The sequence below is a fragment of the Chrysochloris asiatica genome, unplaced genomic scaffold (assembly GCF_000296735.1).
Source record: "Chrysochloris asiatica unplaced genomic scaffold, ChrAsi1.0 scaffold00010, whole genome shotgun sequence".
Lineage (NCBI taxonomy): Eukaryota > Metazoa > Chordata > Mammalia > Afrosoricida > Chrysochloridae > Chrysochloris > Chrysochloris asiatica.
The window spans coordinates 21,486,483-21,508,345 of record NW_006408528.1 but is presented as its reverse complement, the minus strand read 5'-3'; the positions used below and the strand labels follow the sequence as shown (position 1 = coordinate 21,508,345).

The 21,863-nt window shown below is 37.7% G+C and overlaps 2 protein-coding genes across 4 annotated transcripts in view; one reads left to right on the top strand and one right to left on the bottom strand.

The window, feature by feature from the left end:
- The window catches only part of CROT (carnitine O-octanoyltransferase), a 43,524-nt gene extending 34,623 nt beyond the window's left edge, over positions 1 to 8,901 (top strand). Inside the window, exons 13-16 of the mRNA XM_006834329.1 lie at positions 4,549 to 4,627; positions 4,724 to 4,817; positions 4,939 to 5,058; positions 8,781 to 8,901. Coding sequence (XP_006834392.1) covers positions 4,549 to 4,627; positions 4,724 to 4,817; positions 4,939 to 5,058; positions 8,781 to 8,901 — 414 coding nt within the window. The remainder of the gene's footprint in view (positions 1 to 4,548; positions 4,628 to 4,723; positions 4,818 to 4,938; positions 5,059 to 8,780) is intronic.
- Positions 8,902 to 12,695: 3,794 nt separating this feature from the next.
- Positions 12,696 to 21,863, bottom strand: part of ABCB4 (ATP-binding cassette, sub-family B (MDR/TAP), member 4) — a 90,580-nt gene continuing 81,412 nt past the window's right edge. For 2 of the 3 annotated variants that reach the window (XM_006834327.1, XM_006834328.1), the window contains 3 exons: positions 19,598 to 19,804; positions 13,811 to 13,957; positions 12,696 to 12,955 (listed from right to left, as the gene is read on the bottom strand). In XM_006834327.1, coding sequence (XP_006834390.1) covers positions 12,749 to 12,955; positions 13,811 to 13,957; positions 19,598 to 19,804 — 561 coding nt within the window. In that variant the 3' untranslated portion in view covers positions 12,696 to 12,748. Of the gene's footprint in view, positions 12,956 to 13,810; positions 13,958 to 19,597; positions 19,826 to 21,863 lie in introns of all 3 variants that reach the window. The other variant, XM_006834326.1, reaches the window with a different exon arrangement.

Sequence of the window (21,863 nt, the reverse complement as noted above, 5' to 3'; positions counted from 1 at the left end):
CCCAATTAAGTCCCTGAAGGCACAAGTGAGCCTTCAGCCCAAAGACACTCATCTTTATTTAACTCCATGATCCAGGAAGCCCACCACTCTGTCTCATGCTTTAACTTGGTTTTGTTGTTCCTGTTCAGTCTCTCGTGTCACAGCTCTGTCTCTTGGATCAAAGGGTTCAACGTGCAGTGAACTCTCCTCTTCTTTGATGGTAGTGAGATACCAACCCTGCTTCTGAAATGGCTCATTTTAAACCTACGTTTGAGTGCCAAGTTTCTGCAATCACAGCCCTGTTACCAATCACAACGAAATCATGTAATTCTATCAGCATCTCTCCCCACCTTTTCTTACCTGACTTATTAGGAAAATATCAGTTGGTTTGAGTTACAAAGGCTGTGGTTAGAAGAGCCATATGAAGTAATTCACTGCACAGTCTTTTATATATTTTCCAGATTTTCTAGTTAACATGAGTATGTATTTTATATATGTATTTTATAGCTCCTTTTTTTTTATTTTTAGGGAGAGAGGAGTATTCCATAACACATTTATGTTTCAAATTGACAAAGCACACTAACCTGCCAGGCTATTTTATATTTTTTGTTTTGTACTTTTTTTAGCATTTAAACAACAGTGTATTTCCTTCTCATTGCTATTTTGATTTTTAAAAGTTTGTGGAAAAATTCCATTATCTTTTAATTTTATTTTTCTACAAACTTTTTGAAGACCCCTTGTAATCAATTTATTTGCTGATTTATTTTAATTTCATGTTGTTGTTACTAGGTGACATCAACTTGGTTCTGACTCATAGTGTGACCCACCGTATACACCAGAATGAAATCCAGCCTGGTACTGTGCTACCCTCACAATCATTGCTGTATTCAAGCCATTGTTTGAGCCACTGTGTAAAATCCATCTTGTTGAGGGTTTTCCTCTTCTTCACTGGCCCTCTATCACGTATCCTTCTCCAGGAACTGGTCCTCCTGGTAACATGTCTAAAGAATTTAAAGTGAGGTCTTACCATGAAAAGTTGGGTGAAGCGTGCCCTCTTTTTCCTACTTTAAAAGGGGTCTTTTGTTTTGGATTATTGTTGTTGTGTGCCATTGAGTTGGTTCTGACCCATAGTGACCCTGTATAGGGTTCCGAGGAGCAGCTGGTGAGCTTGAACCACCAACCCTGCAGCTCAAACCAACTTTGCAATCCAGTGCATTTAACCCACAGTGCCACACTGTGTAAGGAGTCATCCCTTACATTAGATTGTTGTTGTTGTTGTTAAGTGCCGTCGAGTCGATTCCAACCCATAGCGACCCTGTATAAGGGTTTCCAAGGAGCAGCTGGTGAGCTTAAACTGCCGACTTTGCAGTTCAAATGGCTTTGCAGTCTGGTGCATTAACCTACAGCATCACACCAGGACTCATACATTAGATTAGTCCTCTGCAATATGTCATTTGAGTTCTTGAGTGTTGTTTCCATAAGAGTTGATTATGGATCTAAGTAAAATGAAATCCTGAACAATTTTAATCTCTTCTCCATATATCATGATGTTGCTTACTGGTCTGGTTGTAAAGATTTTTGTCTTCTTGATACTGAGATATAATCCCTACTGAAGACTGTAGTTTTAAAATCTTTATCAGTACACACTTTAAGTTTTTTTTACTGTCAGAAAGCAAGGTTGTGTCATCCACATATCATAGGTTATTAATGAGTCTTCCTTCAATTCTCATGCCACTTTCTTCATATAGTCTAGTTTCTTATTTTATTTGCTCAGCATACTGATAGAACAAGTATGGCATGAGGATACAATCCTAACACACAAGAGAATACAATCCTAACACACAACTTTCCTGATTTTAAATCCCTAAATATTCTTTTATCCTTTCCTAAGGACTGCCTCTTGCTTGGTCTGTATACAGGTTTCACACGAGCACAATTAAGTGTTCTGAATTCCCATTCTTTGCAGTGTCACCCATAATTTGTTATGATCTACACAAATGCCTTTGCATGGTAAAAAACACAAGGAAACAGCTTTCTGATAGTCTCTGCTATCAGCCAAGATCCATCTGACACCAGCGATGATATCCTTCATTCCATATCCTCTTCTGAATCTAGCTTGAATTTCTAGCAGCTCCCTATCGATGTACTGCTGCAACCAGTTTTGAATTATCTTCAGCAAAATTTTACTTGCACATGATATTAATGATATTGTCCAATAATTTCTGCATTCTGAAGGATCACCATTCTTTGGAATGAGCACAGATATGGATCTCTTTCAATCAGTTTACCAAGTAGCTATCTTCCAGATTTCTTGACATAAATAAAATAATTGAGTGCTTCCAGTTTTGAAACATTTCAAGTGGTATTCCATCAATTTTTGGAGCCTTGTTTCTCACTAGTGCCTTCAATGCAGCTTGGACTTATTCCTTCAATACCATCTGTCCTTGATCATATACTATCTCCTGAAATAGATGAAGGACACCTAATTATTTTTGGTACAGCGATTCCTTCCTCTTCTTTGGATGCTTTCTGCATCATTCAATATTTTGCCTGTGTTGTGTTGTTGTTAAGGGTCATTGGGTCAGTTCTCATAGTGACCCTGTTTAGGGTTTCTGAGGAGCAGCAGGTGAGTTTGAACCACCGACCTTGTAGTTCATTTTGACCTTGTGTTCCAGTGTTTATCTTACAGTGCCACACCAGGATTCCATTTTGCCCATAGAATCTTTTAGGGTTCAATTTGAGGCATGAATTTTTTCTTCAGCTCTTTCTGCTTGAGAAATGCTTTTACTGTGTTCTTCCCTTTTGGTTTTCTAACTCCAGGTCTTTGTAATTTCATTATAATACTTTTGTCTTCTCAAAATACCTTTTGAAATTTTTGGTTCAGGTCTTTATCATTTCTTTGAGGTGCTGTATGTTTAAGAGTAAATTGCAGAGTCCATTTTGGTGTTCTCTTTCTTTTTTGTCTTGCTTTTTGGTTTATTCATATATGATATTCTTAATGTAATCCCACAGTTTGTGTGGTCTTCTGTCATTAGTATTCAATACATCAAATCTGTTCTGCAGATGATCTCTAAATTTGGGTGAAATATATTGAAGGTCATATTTTGGCTCTCATGGACTTGTTTTAATTTTCTTTAGGTTCAACTTGAATATGTACATAAGCACTTGATGGTCTGTCAACCTCTGGCTTTATTTTGGTTGATGACACTGTATTTCTCCATTGTCGTCTTCCACAGATAGTGATTTGATTCCTGTGTATTCAGTATGGCCAAGTCTACTTGTAGAGTTGCCATTTCTGTTCAAAAAAGATATTTGCAATGAATAAATCATTGATTTTGTAAAATTCTATCATAAGAGCTTCTGCATATTTATATTACATTTTCCACCCACTGGCCCTTTTGTTTCCAACTTTTGCATTCTAATAACTAGTAATTGCCAATACATCTGGTTTGCATGTTTGATCACTTTCATACTGCAGAAGTTAGCAAAAATCTTCAGATTCTCATTTAATTTCATAGATGCTTTATCATCGTCGTATAGTTTTACATTGTGGTTTTGAAATCCCAGTTGCTTCTTTGTTTACACTTGTTAGTGTTGCTGAATTCAGCATTACTCACCAGTTTCTGTTCTCCTGGATGGGAAAGATATAATCACTGTGAGTTGGAATTAGTTTGATGGCAGTAGAATAGGAAAGAAAAAGAAGCCTTAGTGGCATCACGATTAAAACACTGGGCTGCTAACTGAAAGTTCAGGGGTTTGAACCCACCAACTGCTCCCTGGGAGAATTTTGTGGTGGGTTGCTTCCATAAAAAATTCTAGCCTTAAACTGATGTTCTCCCATGTAAATTATCATTCAATTCACAATAAAAGTTAAAAAAAAACAACAACATGTAGTATTGAGAGATAACCTGAGATACATATTTGGGAAGAGTGGTGAATTCCCTAAACATTATGATGAGGAGCTTGGAATTGATCTTGGAAACTATCAAGAACGCAATGCTCCCACTTTTCAAGGTGGAATCAATGAATGAATGATAATATATATATATACATACATACATATTTCAAGTGTGCAGTGTCTATATAGAGATATTACCTTGGAAAATCCTCTGGGGCAGTTCTACTGTGTTCTGTAGAGTCACTGAGTTGGAATTAACTCAACAGCAGCAGATTTTAGTTTATAGGAAAGAAAACAATTCCTTGGTGTTGTAAATGGTTAATGTGCTCAGCTGCTAGCCCCAGAAAGTTGAAGATTTGAGTTTACTAACCAGGTGCCCGAGAAGGACCTGGCAGTCAACATCTCTGAAAAATGAGTCATTGAAAACCCTGTGGGGTACAGTTCTGCTCTGACATACACGAAGCCTCCATGAGTAGATTGGACTCTGTGGCATGGTTGTTGTATTATAGGAAAGAAAGAGCAGTTGAATAAGAAAAAGACATGTAAGTGTGTCTTATGTCTTCTTAGAAACTCTTTTAAATTAACCAGATCCTAAATGAGCTCAGGTTTTTTGTTTGTTTGGCTTTTGCACAGTTTGTTATTGAAGTATCTCTTGATTTTTGTTAATACAGCTTCTTGAGCGGCGGCAGAAGATGTTACTTGCTTTTGCAAAGCATAATAAAATGATGAAAGATTGTTCAACTGGAAAAGGTACTTAGATTGGCATTACTCTGATTTAAAAAAAAAAAAAATTTATTTCTCATAATGAAAATATTTTCTAATTTTAATTTTGGGGTTTTATTGCAGGATTTGATCGTCATCTTTTGGGTCTCTTACTCATAGCCAAAGAAGCAGCGCTCCCTGTTCCAGAGCTCTACACAGACCCACTTTTCTCCAAAAGGTAATAGACTGTAATTTTATAACTTCATCCGTTTCTTTTTTATGTGAATGCTAAAAAAAAACTTCACAAACGTTATGAGTATCTCTTAACCTATAAACTCTCATTTCTTTGTGTCACACAGTGGAGGAGGTGGAAATTTTGTTCTCTCAACAAGTCTGATTGGTTACTCACGAGTCCAGGGAGTGGTGGTTCCCATGGTACACAATGGCTATGGATTTTTCTACCACATCAGAGATGATCGGTGAGGCTGCTCTTTTAATCCTTCTGTGCTAGAGAGCAAAGAAGCTATCACTTTTGCTGTTTGAATATTTTTCCTACACTATGATTATGATTGTATTGTCATCTGTCACTTGTTTTCTACACATCTGTTTTTACCACTTACATTTAGCTCCTGTTTGTTTCTTTGTTCTGTTTGCTTCAATGAGACATTTTTCAAATCAGTCTTATAAGTGCCTTTGTGAAAAAGAGTTTTAAGATTGACTCAGTGACCTTATTTATCATCCTCAAAGATCAGTGCACATGTAATGTAATTAGACTACACAAGGTAGATCTTGTGATCGCGTCAGATAAAATTTGATCACCTGTGAAGATGTGGTGGTTCCTGTAATGCTAGGCAATACTGATGAGAAAAAGAATCCAGGAAAATTAATTTGTACTAAAAAAAAACACACTGTTTTACCAATTTAGATGGATTGTATTTGGGTTGTATGGGATTTGACTTGTATTTGTGGAAACAATGAGACAGAAAACAATAGCAAGGCAAAAAAGTATAGAACAAGGTAACATGGAAGTACTAGCAAGGCTTAGAGATGCTCATTCACAGTCTGGAAGTGTCTCTCAGTGCATGGAAGGCTTTGTATGGTGTGGCTGCATTTAACACTCTATGAATAAGAACAGATGGCTTGGAAGCACTTCAGATGGAATGCAAAAAATGAGGATGACAATACATATGATACATTTCAGTTTTGAATGTATTCTTTTTATGCTTTATGGTCTTTAAATTTTTATTATTTTTTAAAATGTCAGCATCAGCTGTCCTGACAAATGTGACTTGTGCAGTCGTTTATACCTGTGGACTTGTTATTGTTGGCATCTAAGTCTTGGGGTTCTGTATTTCCAGAGCCTTCTGTTTATGTATACTCATATATAAATTAAAGGTTAAATTATGTAGGTTAAAAATTGGTCTTACTCAACTTTTTAAAAAAAAAAAAAAGGGTCAGAGTGGTAAAACCATCATTGTATTACAGAGAGTCAGCATGCTCCATATTCCCTGTGCTGCTCGGGGTGCTTCTCTGACTTAGAAAAACACGTTTGAAGTGTAAAGCACAAGATGTGTTTTACGTTTCTAATCTATAATGAGTATACAGTATATAATTTTTACAAGTTTGGATATTTTAAATATTCTTGTGTCCTTGTATAAATTCTGTTTTTACTTAATATTCCATTAAATAGACATTGATGTTGTATATATATAATCTTACAATTTTCATCATATAACTTGTTCCATCATTGTAAGTTAGTGTAATGTTATAACATGAGTCCTTTATTTACTTAGGAAGTTAAACATTTTTCTGTATTTACTGGCATCTGTATTTTATGAATTGTCTATATATAGGAAAGGATGTAATTTCTTTTTTTAAAAATGTTTAACTTTGTATTGTGAATGGTTCAAAGTTTACAGAGCAAATCGGTTTTCTTGTCAATAATTCATACACATTTTGTTTCATGTCAGTGATTTCTATCTCCACAATCTAACATCCATTTCTATTCTTCTCTTTTCTTAATCCTTCCTGCTTTCTTACTTTTTTATAATTTAGAAAGATGATGGAATTATAAAAAGAAACATGCTGAACATAGGGGAAGTATATGCAGTGTGACTGGAAAATGAATCTTGTGATCACACATCACTGGGTGTAAACAAAGCAGTGCTTTCGTTAGGTTCCTGAATATCTTTCAGCAATTACAGCCCACTCAAACATTGGCTTCATCATTATACAGTGGGCCAGATCATGCAGATCATGTTTTTACTTTATTCTGCTTGATCCAAAATACATGTTAAAGATAATCTACTGTCCTTTTAAATGATGTGAAAATTGCATTGTTGTTCAAAATTGCATTGTTGTTTATATACTACACAACATTGTGATTTTAGTTGGCGCCTAAATCATGTGTTACTATAGAAAATTTTGCGTGTCTTGGAAGAGGAAGGCTAGTTTCAAGGGAGTTGGTAGCCTAATTTCTGTTCTGGACTGGACTGTGTAGAAGTCAAGATTTATCTATTTCCTCCAGCGTTCTGGGGACACTTTTATCACCTGCTAAATGTGGGATTTCTTCTTTAGGGAGAGCTAGGAGAAGATAGTGGAAGGTATGACTTGATCCCAAGTGTTTTTTTTTTTTTTTCCTTTTACTTCAGAAACAGCTTTTCCCTCCTTTTATCCCTCTGTCTCTAATTATTTCCTACTTTCTTCAAGTTTAATACTCTTCCTCTTTAAAACAGTTCAGATTTCATTACAACCAGTGACATGAATTCATGTTCCAGTCTTATTCTGTTTAGGGTACTTTCCCACCACTGCCATTGAGTTGACTTTGACTCATAATGACCTTGTACCTGATTTCCAAACCTGTTTACAAGAGCAGAAAGCCTCATCTTTCTCCCTCAGAGCAGCTGGTGGGTTTGAACTGACAAACTTGTAGTTCACAGTCCAGTGTTTATCCTACAGTGCCACCTGTGTCTCCTTAGGGTACTTAGTTGTTGTTGCTTTTAAATGCTGTTGAGTTGTTTCCAACTCATAGTAACTCTCTATGAGTTGGTTTCCCAGGAGAGGCTGATGGGTTTGAACCGCTGACCTTTTAGTTAGCAGTCCAGTGCTTATCCTACAGTGAGTGACACACCAGGACTAGGAATTCTTTTCTTTAAAAATCACAGTAAGATCTTACTGCAGAGCACTCTTGGGCTGTGGCTAAGTTTTCTTTTGTTCTTTGGTTCTAGTGCCATGTTGCTGTTAGGCACCCTTGAGTCAATTATGACTCATAGCAACCCTATGCACGGCAGAACAAAACACTGCCCTTTCCTGGCACCATCCTCACAATCACTGTCATGCTTGAGCCCACTGCTGCTGCCACTGTACCAGTGCATCTCATTGGAGGCCTGACTCTTTTTCACTGCCTCTCCACTTTACTGAGCATGTTGTCTTTCTCCAAGGACTGGCTCCTCCTGATAATATGTCAAAAGTGAGAGATGAAGTCTCGCCATCTAGCTTCTAAGGAGCATTCTGACTGTACTTCTTTCAACACAGACTTACTTGTTCTGGCAGTCTGTGGAACTTTTTTTTTAATGTTTTATTGTGAATTATGTGATAGTTTACATGGGTGTGGTACTTTTAATATTCTTCTCCAACACCTTAACTCAAATTCATCAATTCTTCTGTAGTCTTCTATGTTCATTGTCCCACTTTCATATGCATATGAGGCAATTGAAAATACCTTGGCTTGGGCCAGATAAACCTTGGTCCTCAAAGTGGCATTTTGTTCTTGGGCACTTTAAAGAGGTCCTGTGCAGCAGATTTGCCTAATGTAATACGTCATTTGATTTCTTGACTGCTGTTTGCATGAGTGTTGATGTTGTTAAGTGCTGTTAAATGGGTTCTGAATGTGTTCTAACTCACAACAACCCTGCATAGGGTTTCTGAGGAGCGCCTGGTAAGTTTGAACTGCCAACCTTGTAGTTCAAACTGACCTTGTGGTTCAATGTAGTGCCACACTGGCATAGTAAATTAAATTTACCCTAGTATTATCTGTAAATCTGACTTTACCACTAACTGTGGTCAGCTAACAGTTACCTAGCATCAGGAAGCATTGATTTTTCATATATGAATGCCAGAGAGAGTAAAGGTCATTACCATTTAGAGATTTTTCATGTTTGATTTTTGCATAGAACTTGATTGTTTATTATTTGCTTCACAGGTTTGTTGTATCCTGTACAGCCTGGAAATCATGTGCAGAGACTGGTGCAGAAAAGCTAGTGCGGCAGGTTTTTCATGCCTTCCACGATATGATGAAGCTGATGAACACGGCTCAGCTTTAGAAACTAATCATTTGTTACCCCACCCCAATCCATTGTTGCCAAGTCAGTTCCACCTCCTAGAGACCCTGTAGGACAGTATATCTGCCCCATAGGGTTTCCAAGGCTGTAATCATCACATCCTTCTCCCATGGAGTGGCTGGTGTGTGTTTCTGTTAACAGCCAAGCACTTAATCACAACACCACAGGGCTCCTCAGTCATTTATTAAGCACTTACCAAGATATGTAAGTTTTACCAAATAAACTGGGTGCTGAGATAGATGGGTGACATGAGAGGGGAAGGAGTGCTCCTGGATAAAAAACTAGTTAGATGTAGAAATTAGAAGAATCATGTTCTCTAAATATGTTCTGCCATAAAAGGTAGAGACTGTTTTTAAATCTCCCTCTGATGTAGCAGCAGTGCAAATTATGATATAAGGAATGTAGAACTATGCAATGTGTAATATATGCCTCATCAATGCAAAACTATAAAATTTAACAATGTGAGTCTTACTCTATTTGAAGATATTTTTGTTGGTACCTCTACATGTTTTAAATCCTCTCTCTCAACAGCATTGTAGAATACACCTCTCAAGCACTTTAACATTTTCTAGTTGCCAAAGGATATGAAATGCTAGTTTTCTTGAAATCAGTGCCTTCCACATTGACCATACTGTAAGGGGATATAAGCTTACTATGTTTCATGGGCAAGACCACAATTTAATGGTGAAATTATCTTAAAAACAGTTATTGTTAAGCAGAAAAACTTGGTTGTAGTAGGGAAGTTTATACTCGCTAATACACAAAGCAGCCCTAAAAAAATTTGTAATAGCATATCTATGTTGTAATTAGTCTTGTGAATATAAAATACATATTAAAATTGTTTGGGCTAGTGATTTTTCAGGATCTAAATATTGAGTCTTAATCTCAGGACTTTGCAAAAATTTCCCTATGTTCTCAGTTTAGTTTTGTAGTTTCAGAAGATAAAACTACCAAAATCATAAAACTTCTTTTATGTCTGAATAAGTGATTCATTCTTATTTGATTTTATGCCTTTTGACTTAAATTATGTACTGTTGAGTAATACACTATCCATTATTTAGTGTCTTAAAACAATAAGAAAGTATCTCTGAAAATTGCATTGGTTGATTATGTTCAGCTGAATGGTTCTTCTGCTGATTTTTGCCTAAGGATTTATGGGCTGCTGGACTGAGGCTGAAAGGTCTAAGATGGCTTCACCCACTCTCTGGCTGGTCTTCTATATATACCATAATCTGTGCTCATTCAGTTTTCTACAATGGCCTCCCTCCTTACCATTCTACCTTTACCTACTGAAAAGAGTGTTCCAATAGGTGAAGGTAGAAGTTCCAAGGTCTGCTGAGACCTTGGTTCTGAAGTCACATAAAGTCACCTTTACTGCATTCTAGTGGCCAAAACAAGTCACAAGCCTAGCCTAGATTCAAATGGTGGGGAGTGGGGGGGTGGAGTCTTATCTCAATAGGAGGTGCAGCAAAGCCACTTTGCAAAAGGGAACAGGCACAAGAGGGCATGATTTAGTGATTACATATAAGATCACATATATTTGATGCACTGGTTCTATACACCCTTTTTCCATCTACATTCTCATTATGTGCTTTGATAAATCTCATTTGTTATCATTGTTAATTGTTATAATAACCAACACTTACTGAGTCATTGGAGTCCTGGTATGGTGCTGTGGGTTAGTGTACTGGACTACAAAGTCAGTTTGCTCCTGAAAGTCGGTAGTTCAAGGCTGGAACTGACTCGATGGCGCTTAACAACATTTGAGCCCTTATAACTGCAGCAGGCACATTCTAAGAAATGAGTGTAGCTTCTTTGTGAAAACTACTCAGGGTTGCTGCCTATATACCATTTGATAAGTCCTTCAGAGTTACTACAGAACAGAAAGATGAATTCTGATCTGAGGACCTATTTTCTCACTGCGCTATATTGTCAAGACATTTCAAATCATTTGGTTAGTTGGTTTTAAATAATGCCTAGAGGGTTGGGTGAATTTGGAAGGTACTTCACCTCCTACAGAGACCTTCTCTGACTCATGCTTGAACATGTTTACGTAATGTGCTTAAAGTTGAAACTCACCTACTGGCTTTTCAAAAACAACATTCCTGGACTTCAGCCCAGATCTACTGAAGCAGAATTAACAGGAGCAACTGCCCCAGGCAACTTTGGGGATAATTACATGAGTACAGAAGCAGGGTGACATCTGCTCACTCCGAGTCACTGTAATAATATGATACTCCTTGTCTACATTGTTTGGTTAATCTGAAATTCAGTCCACTTGTATGTATTCATAGTAACACTTAAAATTCTTTGGTGTTAACAGGCTTATTATAGTTAGAAGAACTTGGCTTGGCTGTTTCCAGTGTTTCAAATTACATTAAGAGAATTTGTTGTTGTTAGGTGCCACCGAGTCAGTACCGACTCATAGCAACCCTGTGTACAACAGAACTTGTCATGATCCACACAATCGAAAGCCTTTGTATAGTCAATAAAGCACAGGTAAACACCTTTCCGGTATTCTCTGTTTTCAGCCAAGATCTATCAGACATCAGCAATGATATCCCTCATTCCACGGCCTCTTCTGAACCTGGATTGAACCTCTGGAAATTCTCTGTCAACGTATGCTTGCAGCCATTTCTGTATTACCTTTAGTAAAACTTCACTGGCATGGGATATCAAAGAGATTGTCCGATGATTTCTGCATTCCATTTGGTCACCTCTCTTTGGAATGGTCACAAATATGGATCTCTTCCAATCAGTCGGCCAGATAGTTGTCTTCCAAATTTCTTGGCATAGATTAGTTGAGTACCTCCTGTGCTGCCTCACTTTCTTGAAAGATTTCAATTTTTATTCCATCAGTTCCTGGAGCCTTGTACTTTGCCAATTCCTTCAATGCACCTTGGACTTCCTCCTTCAGTATCATTGGCTCTTGATCATATGCTATGTCTTGAAACGGTTGAACATCAACCATTTCCTTTTGGTACAGTGACTCTGTATTCCTTCCATCTTCTTTTGATGCTTTCTGCATCATTCAATAATTTGCCCAGAGAATTCTTCAATAACGAAAGCTGAGGCTTGAATTTTTTCTTCAGTTTCCCCAGCTTGAGAAATGCTGAGCTGTTAAATACCATGGTGACAATGCTGGTATTTAAAATACCCATGGAATAGCTTCCAGAATCACAGTAACTCCTAAGTCACACCACAGTATGACAAACTGACAGATGAGTGGTGGAAGAGAGAATATAGTAAATTAATGAGTTTTAAACAATTTTTTTTCTAAGAAATACTTCTCACTGTATAGAATAAATAGTGTGCCTACAAATTATTCTAGTATTTTAGGGGTATTTTTCTTTTAAATTTCCATGATAAACCAGGGAATACATTCATTTAAAAAACTTTTAATTCCCCAATATAATAATTTGGAAATGTATCAAGGGAGAGATGAGGTTATTGAACAATTGTCTTGTATATCTGGCAAAATTGTTCCCAAGCCATCCTGTCATCTACTTAACCATTTCAGAACCATAAGAATTTTCCCTGTGTCTGTGACTTCTTAATTCTATAGTTATTTGAACCTGAACTTAGTCTTTCTGTGTTGTTAGTAATTCAGGGAAAGCGAGGATGCTATTTTCATACTTAATCAAGACAAGTGTCAACTTCTAATTCCCAAGTTTCCCATGGTTAAGTATCAAATTGGATGTTTTAAATTGACCTGGAAAAAGATACCTATATTTCATGGTAACTTAAATTAGAAACTTCTTTTACAAGCCAGATAGAAAAGGTTGTAGAATGATTTAAATTTATTTTTAAAATATACTATAACAAGAGTTTATAAATTCTGTGCCCCAGCCTGAACATTGACCATTGAAAAATAAATGCCTTTCTGCACCAGTAGCTGTTGATGTGTGCCGTGCTCCTTGATTTTGCCATTCTGAAACACCACTATTAAGTCTGCGCTCTGGATGGTGGAGAGGCGGTGAGCGATCACAATGCAGGTACGGCCTTCTCTGGCTTTGTCCAGCGCTTCTTGAACAATCTATTGATAAAACAAAATAGTATGAGTTACAACATTAAGAGCAATTATAAAGCTTTGTTGTTAAGTGCCATCAAGTCGATTGCAACCCATAGCAACCCTCTATAGGGTTTTCGAGGAGCAGCTGGTAAGCTTGAACCACTGACCTTGCAGTTCAAATAACTTTGCAGTCAGATGCATTAGCCCACAGCGCCATACCAGGACTCCACTCCTATAGCTTTGTTGTTGTGAAGTGCCATCGAGTCAGTTCTGACCCATAGTGACCCTGTATAGGGTTTCCAAGGAGCAGCTGGTGAGCTTGAACCACCAACCTTGTAGTTGAAATGGCATTGCAATCTGGCGCATTAACCCACAGCTCCACACCAGGACTCCTATACCTTTAGCATCCTAGAAATCAGTTGTGTTCTAGTCTCTGAATCTTTGGCTGTATGCCTGTATGTTTTACATAATTGACATCATGATCTTTATTCAGTATGTTCTGCTTTTTAATTATAAGTGAATTCCCATTTATAAATAATGATCACAAATAGTTAAACATTTCAACCACCATAAAATTTACTTAACTGGTTCCTTTTTATTGAACATTTTGTTTTCCAGTTTTTCATATTATAGTGAGCTAAAAATGTAATTTATCTTGCTATTTTGAATGCTTTAATTACTTTTTCTCTATAAAATGAATATATGACTTAGGACATATGTAAAGAATAAAATACATATCCTACTAACTCAGGAACTACTGTTAAAATTTTTGTGTTTATTTTTTTCTTTACATATGTATGTAGATTTTCCCCTGCCATCTTGATAGAATGACAATTATTTTACATGTGAAATGGGACATGAAGTGGGAGGCCACACCACCTTTTCACTTTCAGTATCCAGAGCTGATGTGGCTTCATCCAGCAGTAGAATTGGAGGGTGTCGGATGAGGGCTCGGGCGATTGCAATCCTCTGTTTTTGACCTCCTGAAAGCTGAGTCCCTTTGTCTCCCACTCGGGTTTCATATTTCTGTAAGTTAGCCATTTATAAAATTAACAAGTGACAGTTCTTCTAACAAGGAGAAAATATTTAGAATTTAGCGATCTTATAACAACTACAGTCTTTTCAGAATATTCTTTTTTTCAGTTTTACAGAGCAGTTATTTTCAAAATCAAACTAGAAAACTAGTGACTATAGCTCTCAATGTATTCTACAGCAGAAATTTGGTAAATGCTCAAATTCCTGCCATTACCAAAATGCCAAGGGATCTGATGCCATTGGAATCCTAAAGAATACTTTCAGGGGTATGACACATTTTTTTACTCTGAAATTACCCACACAAAGCCTAGATTATTATCTTTTGAAACTCATTCACTCAAATACTTACTCAGTATCTGCTATTTTAAGAACTGTGGGGAATACAAAACTAAATTCAGCTTTGTTCCTGCCCTGAAGGAATTTATAATCTTAGACAAAAAAAAAAAAATTATATATATATATATATAGGCAGTCCTGACAGATCCAGTCCTCCTGTCTTTAAGAATTTGTAGGTAAGCCAGACCAGGTGCATATGCAGGTAAAGGTTCAAGGTCTTTCAGTGATTCAGAAGCTGCACACGCAGCAAATGAAGGTGATGAAGGATTTGCTGCCAGTAGGTGTTTGTTGGAGCACTCATCCTACAGCGCCACACCAGGACAACAGCAGCAGCAGCAACAAGGGGTTTGTTCAGTCATTTCAAAGTGAGGGCAAATTACATAACATTAAAGGGCAAGTTGGTTCCATCTCATAATGACCCTGCATAGGACTTCCAATGAGTGGATGTTGGGTCTGAACTACTGACCTAATGGTTAGCACACCAGTGCTTATCCTACAGCACCACATCAGGACTCAAAAAGGCATGCAGGAGTTGTCTATTAGTCTGAAGTCTTAACCCAGGACTTCCAGTATATATACAGCACTCAGTATAAGCTCAAATGCGAATCAACTGAATAGTAAACATACTATGACAGATAAAAAAAGAGATAAAAATTGTGTGAAGATGAGGTGGGAGGAGAAGGATGGAAGGAGAAAATGAATGAAAGAAATCTTAGGAAAGTTGGCAAGTTGGACTTTGAGAGGGAACATTCTAAATATGCCAAGAAGAATGTAAATAAATGAAGATGCAGATTGAAGTCCATTCAGTTCACAGGATTGAGGTAGTAGTGTGCATTAAGCTAATTTCCTAATATCCATTGTCAATTATGTTTAAAGTTGAAGTTGTAGAGTTTTTCTATTCAGTCAAATCCAATACCTAATTCAAGTTAACCACTATATTTCAAGCACTGATAAAGCTAACCAACATAAAGCATTTTTTATTTTAATGTAATTTCTAATTATATCAGAATATAATAGGAGATAAACTCCACTTCAGTTTAATCCAGGGAAATTCTGAATGCTAGATAAATGCTACAAAATGAATTACCTCTGCCACATCTCCTCTTTTGTTGTTGTTGTTATGTGCCGTGGAGTCGGTTCCGACTCATAGCGACCCTGTACAGGGTTTCCGAGGCTGTAAATCTTTACGGCAGCAGAAAGCCTCATGTTTCTCCCACGGAACAGCTGGTAGTTTCAAACTGCTGACCGTGAGGTTCGCAACCCGATTCGTAACCACTATGGTACCAGAGTTTCTGACCACCACTTTTAGGGATCTCAAATTATATTTCCAAGACTCCTACTTCACTAGTCCTTAAAGAATGGTTTCACTGAACTCTTACCTTAGGTATTTTTCAAATCCCTATTGACAACATTGCATGTGGTTAGTTATAGAAGCTATAATCAGCATACAAATGTTTGCTAATAATTCTTCCTTACATTTGTATAGTGTAGCAATGAAAACCAAAATGCCTTCAGGAACCAAACAGGTGGAAGAAATGTGTGAATGGGCTAGGTAAAAGCTGAAAGACTGTGCTCTTCAAAGGAATAAAATTAGAAACAACATAAAAATAAATAAAATAGAAACTTATTTTATATAAATAGAATATATTGTAAATAAAATTTATATAAATATAAATATTTTTATTTTTATTAAAAGATATAAATAAAATAGAAACTTAGGAACTGGAAAATACTCTTCAAAGGAATAAAATTAAACATACAAAAATTATCTCAAAATGGATCACAGACTTAAAACTACAACCTTTAGAAAAAAATATGAAAAAAATCCTTTGGGAGCTAGGGCTAGGCAAAGAGTTCTTAGAACTGACAAAATTGTGATCTATAAAAGGGAAAACTAATCAACTGGATTTAAAATTAGAACAAAAAACATTTGCTCTACAAAAGACTGTTACGATAAAAAGATAAACTAGAGAAGATGTTTGCAAACCACCTATCTGACAAAAGACTAGCATCTAGAAAATGGAAGAACTCTCAAAACTTAACAGTAAAAAATTAACCCAGTTAGAAAACAAAAGACATGAAGAGACATCACCAAAGAGGATATACAGATGGCAAACAAGTACATGAAAAGATGTTCAACATTATTATTGTTAAGTGCTGTAAAGCCGGTTCTGAACCATAGCGACCCTGTATGGGTTTCAAAGGAGCATCTGGTGAGTTGAACTGATGTTGCAGTCCAAACCAACCTTGCGGTCCAGTGCATTATCCTATAGTGCCACACTTTAACTCCAGGACTATTAGGGAAATACAAATTAAAATCACAGTGACATATCACCTCACAGTTATCAGAATGGTCAAAATAAAAAATAGTGGCAACAGCGAATGCTAGCAAAGACTAGAGAAACTGCATCCCTCATACATTACTGGTTGTTTTTGCTATTGTTAGGTGCAGCTGAGTTGGTTCTGACTCATAGTGACCCTATTACAATGTCCAGTCCTGTGCAGGCCTCCTTGAGCTCATTGCTGCAGCCACGGTGTCAATCCATATCCTTGAGGATCTTCCTCTATTTTGTTGACCCTCTCCTTTGCCAAGAATGATGTTCTTCTCCAGAAACTGGTCCTTCCTGATGAGGTGCCCAAAGTACACAAGACAAAATCTAGCCATCCTTGCTTCTAAGAAACATCTGGCTGTGCTTCTTCCAGCAGTTCATGGTATATTCAATTCTTCACCAACAGTATAATTCAAATGCATACGTTCTTCTGTCTTCCTTACTCTTTGTCAAGCTTTTTTATGGATCTGAGGCAATTGTAAATACTATGGATTTGGCTAGGTGTATGGCACTGTGGTTTGATGTGTCAGATTGCAAAGCCATTTGACTGCAAAGTTGGTCGGTGGTTCAAGCTCGCCAGCTGCTCCTTGGAAACCCTATACAGAGTCTCTGTGGGTTGGAATAGACTCAATGGCACTTAACAACAACAACCTTAGTCCTCAAAGTGACATCTTAGCTTTATAACATTTTTAAGAGATCTTTTGCAGCAGATTTGCCCAATGCAATATGTTGTTTGATTTTTCTGATTGCTGCTTCCATCTGTGTTGTGAAAACCTGACAGTTTCAATCTTTTCCCTGTTCATTATTGCTTGATGTTTACTGGTCCAGTTGAGATTATTTTTGTTTTCTTTATATTGAGGTTTAATTCATACTGTAGACTAGTCTTTGTTCTTCATCTGTAAGTGCTTCAAGTTGTCCTAGCTTTCAGAAAGCAAGACTCATCTGCATATCACAAGTTGTTAATGAGTCTTCCTTCAATCCTGATGCTTCCTTCTTCATCTAGTCCAGTTTCTCAGATTATCTGTTCAGTATACAGACTAAGTATAGTGAAAGGATACAACCATGATACACATGCTTTTTGATTTTAACCACACAGTATCCACTTGTTCTATTCCAATGACTGCCTCTTGGTCTGTGTACAGGATCCACGTGAACACAACGAAAAGTGTTCACAATGCTATCCATAATTTGCTATAATTCACACAGCAGAATGTCTTTCCATAATCAATGAAACACAGGTAAACATCTTTCTGGCAGGAAAATAAAATGATACAGCCACTCTAGAAAACAGTTTGGCAGTTTCTTATAAAACTAAACATCCAATTACCATACAATTCAGCAATTGTATTTCTGGACATTTATCCCAGAGAAAATAAAAGCATAGGTTCACAGATTGTTTGAAAATATGTTGTACATGAATATTTATAGCAGCTATATTTATGATAGCCACAAACTGAAAGAACCCAGATACTATGGAATACTACTCAACAATTTAATGAACTATATACACACAAAAACATTTTGGATGAATCTCTAGGGAAGTTGATACGTGAAAAAGTCAATTTCCATAGGCTGCATACTACATGATTCCATTCTTAAACTGCAAAATTATAGAAATGAAGAACAGACTTGTGGTTGCCAGGGGTTGGTGGGGAGATACAACAAGGGAGGAGGACCAAGCCCAATAGGGAGATGGGTGTGGCTATACCAGGGCAACATGAAAAATCCTTTTGGTAATAGAAAGGTCCTGACTCCTTACTGTGGTGGTGGATATATGAATGTACACATACAGTCAAACTGTACATAACTAAATACACCCACTCCTCACTTACTGGCACAGTTAGATTCCAAAGACCAGGTCACTGACACAAAATTGGAACTATGCAAAAATCAGCATGACACAAAACTCCAACAATCAAATTCTCCTCAGGTTGCAGGAGTCATTCCAAAGCAGTCTCATGGGACTGCTGCCTTCCCTGCAGCCAAGGTCTGCAGTTTGCTACTCTCCACACAGGGACTTCTATACTTTGGGCAGGCAGGTTGGCTGCCCATTTTAACCTACATGCAGAACTGATTGGGTCAGAATTTGTAGCCAGGAGGGCCAACCAGTGGATCTCAGGGTATGCAAGTGAAATTATCACCTACCCTGTCTGTGCTTCTCTGTTGCCTTTTGCTTGAACACAGCTCTGCTTGGACAACAGCTGGGCAGCCACCAGCCTGTTGGCCAATGGGATTCAACTGTGGACATGCCTGAACGTTAATGGCCCCTTAGGCCCTAGCATTAGGCCTTTTTGCAAAAACTTTATTCACATCCAAGACTGGGGAGAGAGTTGAGATGGGAGGGGTCAAGGGCTGAGCCTCAAGAGGGAGTTACTCTCACTCAAAATATGGGTTTTTACATGGCTTTGAGGTGATTTAAGTAGATTTTTGACTATTGTAAATGTTGGACAATGAGATACTTGCTAAGTGAGATGCAGTTGTACATAATATACAAGTAAAACTGGGGAAAGCTGGGTACAATCAATATCAATGTCAATATCCTAGTTGTGATATTGTACTATAGTTTTATAAGATGTTATCATTAGAGGAAACTAAAGGATACATGAGATCTCTATGTTATTCCTTAGAATGTCATAGAATTCTATAATTATTTCAAATTTAAAAATAAATACCAATATGACTACAGGCTGAATGCAGCCCATATTAATCTGCGGTCTGGTGCTTTGGGCACATCACCTTATTTGTTTCTCACAACATTTGTATGAAGTGGACACAATAAATAATACTTCATTTACCAATTAAAAAAAAACTTGGTATCATGAAGCCAAGTGTCTGGTCTGAAGTCACAATACTACTAAGTAGACTTACATTCTGTTATAAGATAATGTTGGTGGTATTGTTTTGGAGGTAAAAAAAGTTTACCACTGATTCTGTTTTGAGCCTAGGAAGTGACCAGTTAACTTACATGGGGTAACGTCTCGATGAAAGGATGTATGTTGGCTAACTTGGCTGCGCTCTCAATTTCATCTAGTGGTACCACCCGGCTATTGTCTCCGTAGGCAATATTCTCAGCAATGCTACAGTCAAACAGTATGGGTTCCTGAGACACAATTCCAAGTTGAGCTCTCAGCCACTGGACATTGAGTTTCTTTGCTTCTTGATCATCTAGGAGCTGAAAATAAAAGTCCACAAACTATAAAAAAGTTTTAAAAAGAAAGAAAAGAAAATCTAGACAATATATTCACCTATTAACCGTCTGAAGGACCTTTGTACTTGTACAACAGCAGTTATAAAATATGACACATCACAGCCTCCAAGCACTTATATTATTGAAGGCCAACAACAAGCAAGATGCTTTTGATGGTGACTAGGACAACCCTATCTTGTTCTACAGTGCACAATGATGGATTTTTTTCTAGTAAATTTGTCCCTGGTTTCTGACATTTTCTCTTTGTCCTTATCTTCACTCTACCAGTCATATGTGCCATCCTCTGCCTTTACGAATTCTGCACTGAGATGTCCCACTCAGATCTGCTGTCCCCTGGGTGACTGTATCACTTGTCAGGCACACAGAAAAAAAGCTGATCAGAAGCCTGACCTCCACATTCTGAAAAGTTGTGGATTCCTTTACCACCTCTTTTGTCGGTGAGAACTGCCAGTCTTAAACATCTCTTTATTTTCCTTAAAGACAAGTATTCAACATAAAGTGGACAGTGCCCTAGGTTAAGGAATTTTTCTGGTGGTGGTTTTGTTTCTGTTTTGTTTACTACAAGCAGGAGGTATGGTACTTCTAGAGGAGCCTTGTGATGTAATGACTAAGAAAACAATTTCCTTCAAGCTAAGAAAGGTCACAAGTGGAAAACTAGACACTAAAAGTCCAACTAGTGTTTATAGCTCTTGATAAACGTACAAATCCTACCATAGTATTGGTACACCATACCTACAGAGCAATTGTTATCATGGAAGCAAGAGATTTCCTGAAAAGAAGCAACTAAATAAAGGCTTAATATTTTGGTGGATTCCTAGGGCTTGGCCACAGTCAGCGGGTACAGTGCCAATGTGATGGAAGATGCAAATATTAAGAGTCAGGTTTTCACTCATGTAAAGAGAATGAGGAATGTGTTAGGTAAGGGGACAGGAGAAAATCACTGGCAGCAGCAGACAAATCAATAGAACCATAAAGAAAACCTCCAATACAAAGAACAGATGGAGCAGGATGTGGACAAGACACAGAAGCTATCTGTCAGGTGGACTGCACAAACAAGATAGGAAACTATCTCCTCTCCAAGTGCATCTGAACCCAGCTGGCGTTGATTAACCCTCCCTCCCTATTCAGCTACCTAGCTGAGCTTGTTAACCACAACTACCTTTTAACTTTTCATTTAATCGGTTTACAGCACAGGTGCAAAACATTGCTGGATGCCCCACCCACCCCACCCCCCCTGTTACAACGTGGGTCTACCAGGGCAGACCTGGTTCTAGAACCAGGATCCTGAGAGACGAGGACATGCATGGACAGTTACATCAAGTACCCAGATGCCTCTGCAATGGATGCCAGATGCGTGTGCAAGATGGGAAAAGAGAAACACGGAAACAGAAATGCGCAAACCGGAATGCCCACCCCTTTTTTGAAATCTGGCAGAACTGCCTCTGCAGTTCAACTCCTCACTATTGAAACCCCTTAAGTTGGGATCTGAGGAGAGATACCACTATCTGCAGCATGTCTGCCCTGCAGGAGGCTCTGCTGTCTATGGCATGTCTCCAGTGCAGGTAATTTCCACTCTAATAAAACTCTTTATGAATTTCTAGTCTTCTGTAGTCCAACCCAGTAGCAACTGCATACCAGAAGAATCAATGATTAGAGCCAAATATGAAAGGAATGGAAGTTGAGGCAGCCTAGAGTTCTGGGTTAGAGACAAAAAGACATAGTCAAAGGCTATGGGAAGGGAATCAGCCTGCACTAGGTATGGGCATTCTGGGGGTCTACTCTGAATTAAGAAAAGAGTTTGTGGTTTACCTTTATAATCCAGTAACTGAGTATTCACTTAGGAGTGCCAAAACTGGCTCAAAAAATCCATGACAGTGTAGAAGTCCACTTTATATTCTGTATCTTCTGAGTTAGACTTAATTCCAGATATTCTGCCCTATTGTCCCCACATACTTGTCTAGTTTTGAGTTTTTAGAAGATGGCCATTGTATCAACTAGGATTATAGGTTTTTCATTTTTCCAG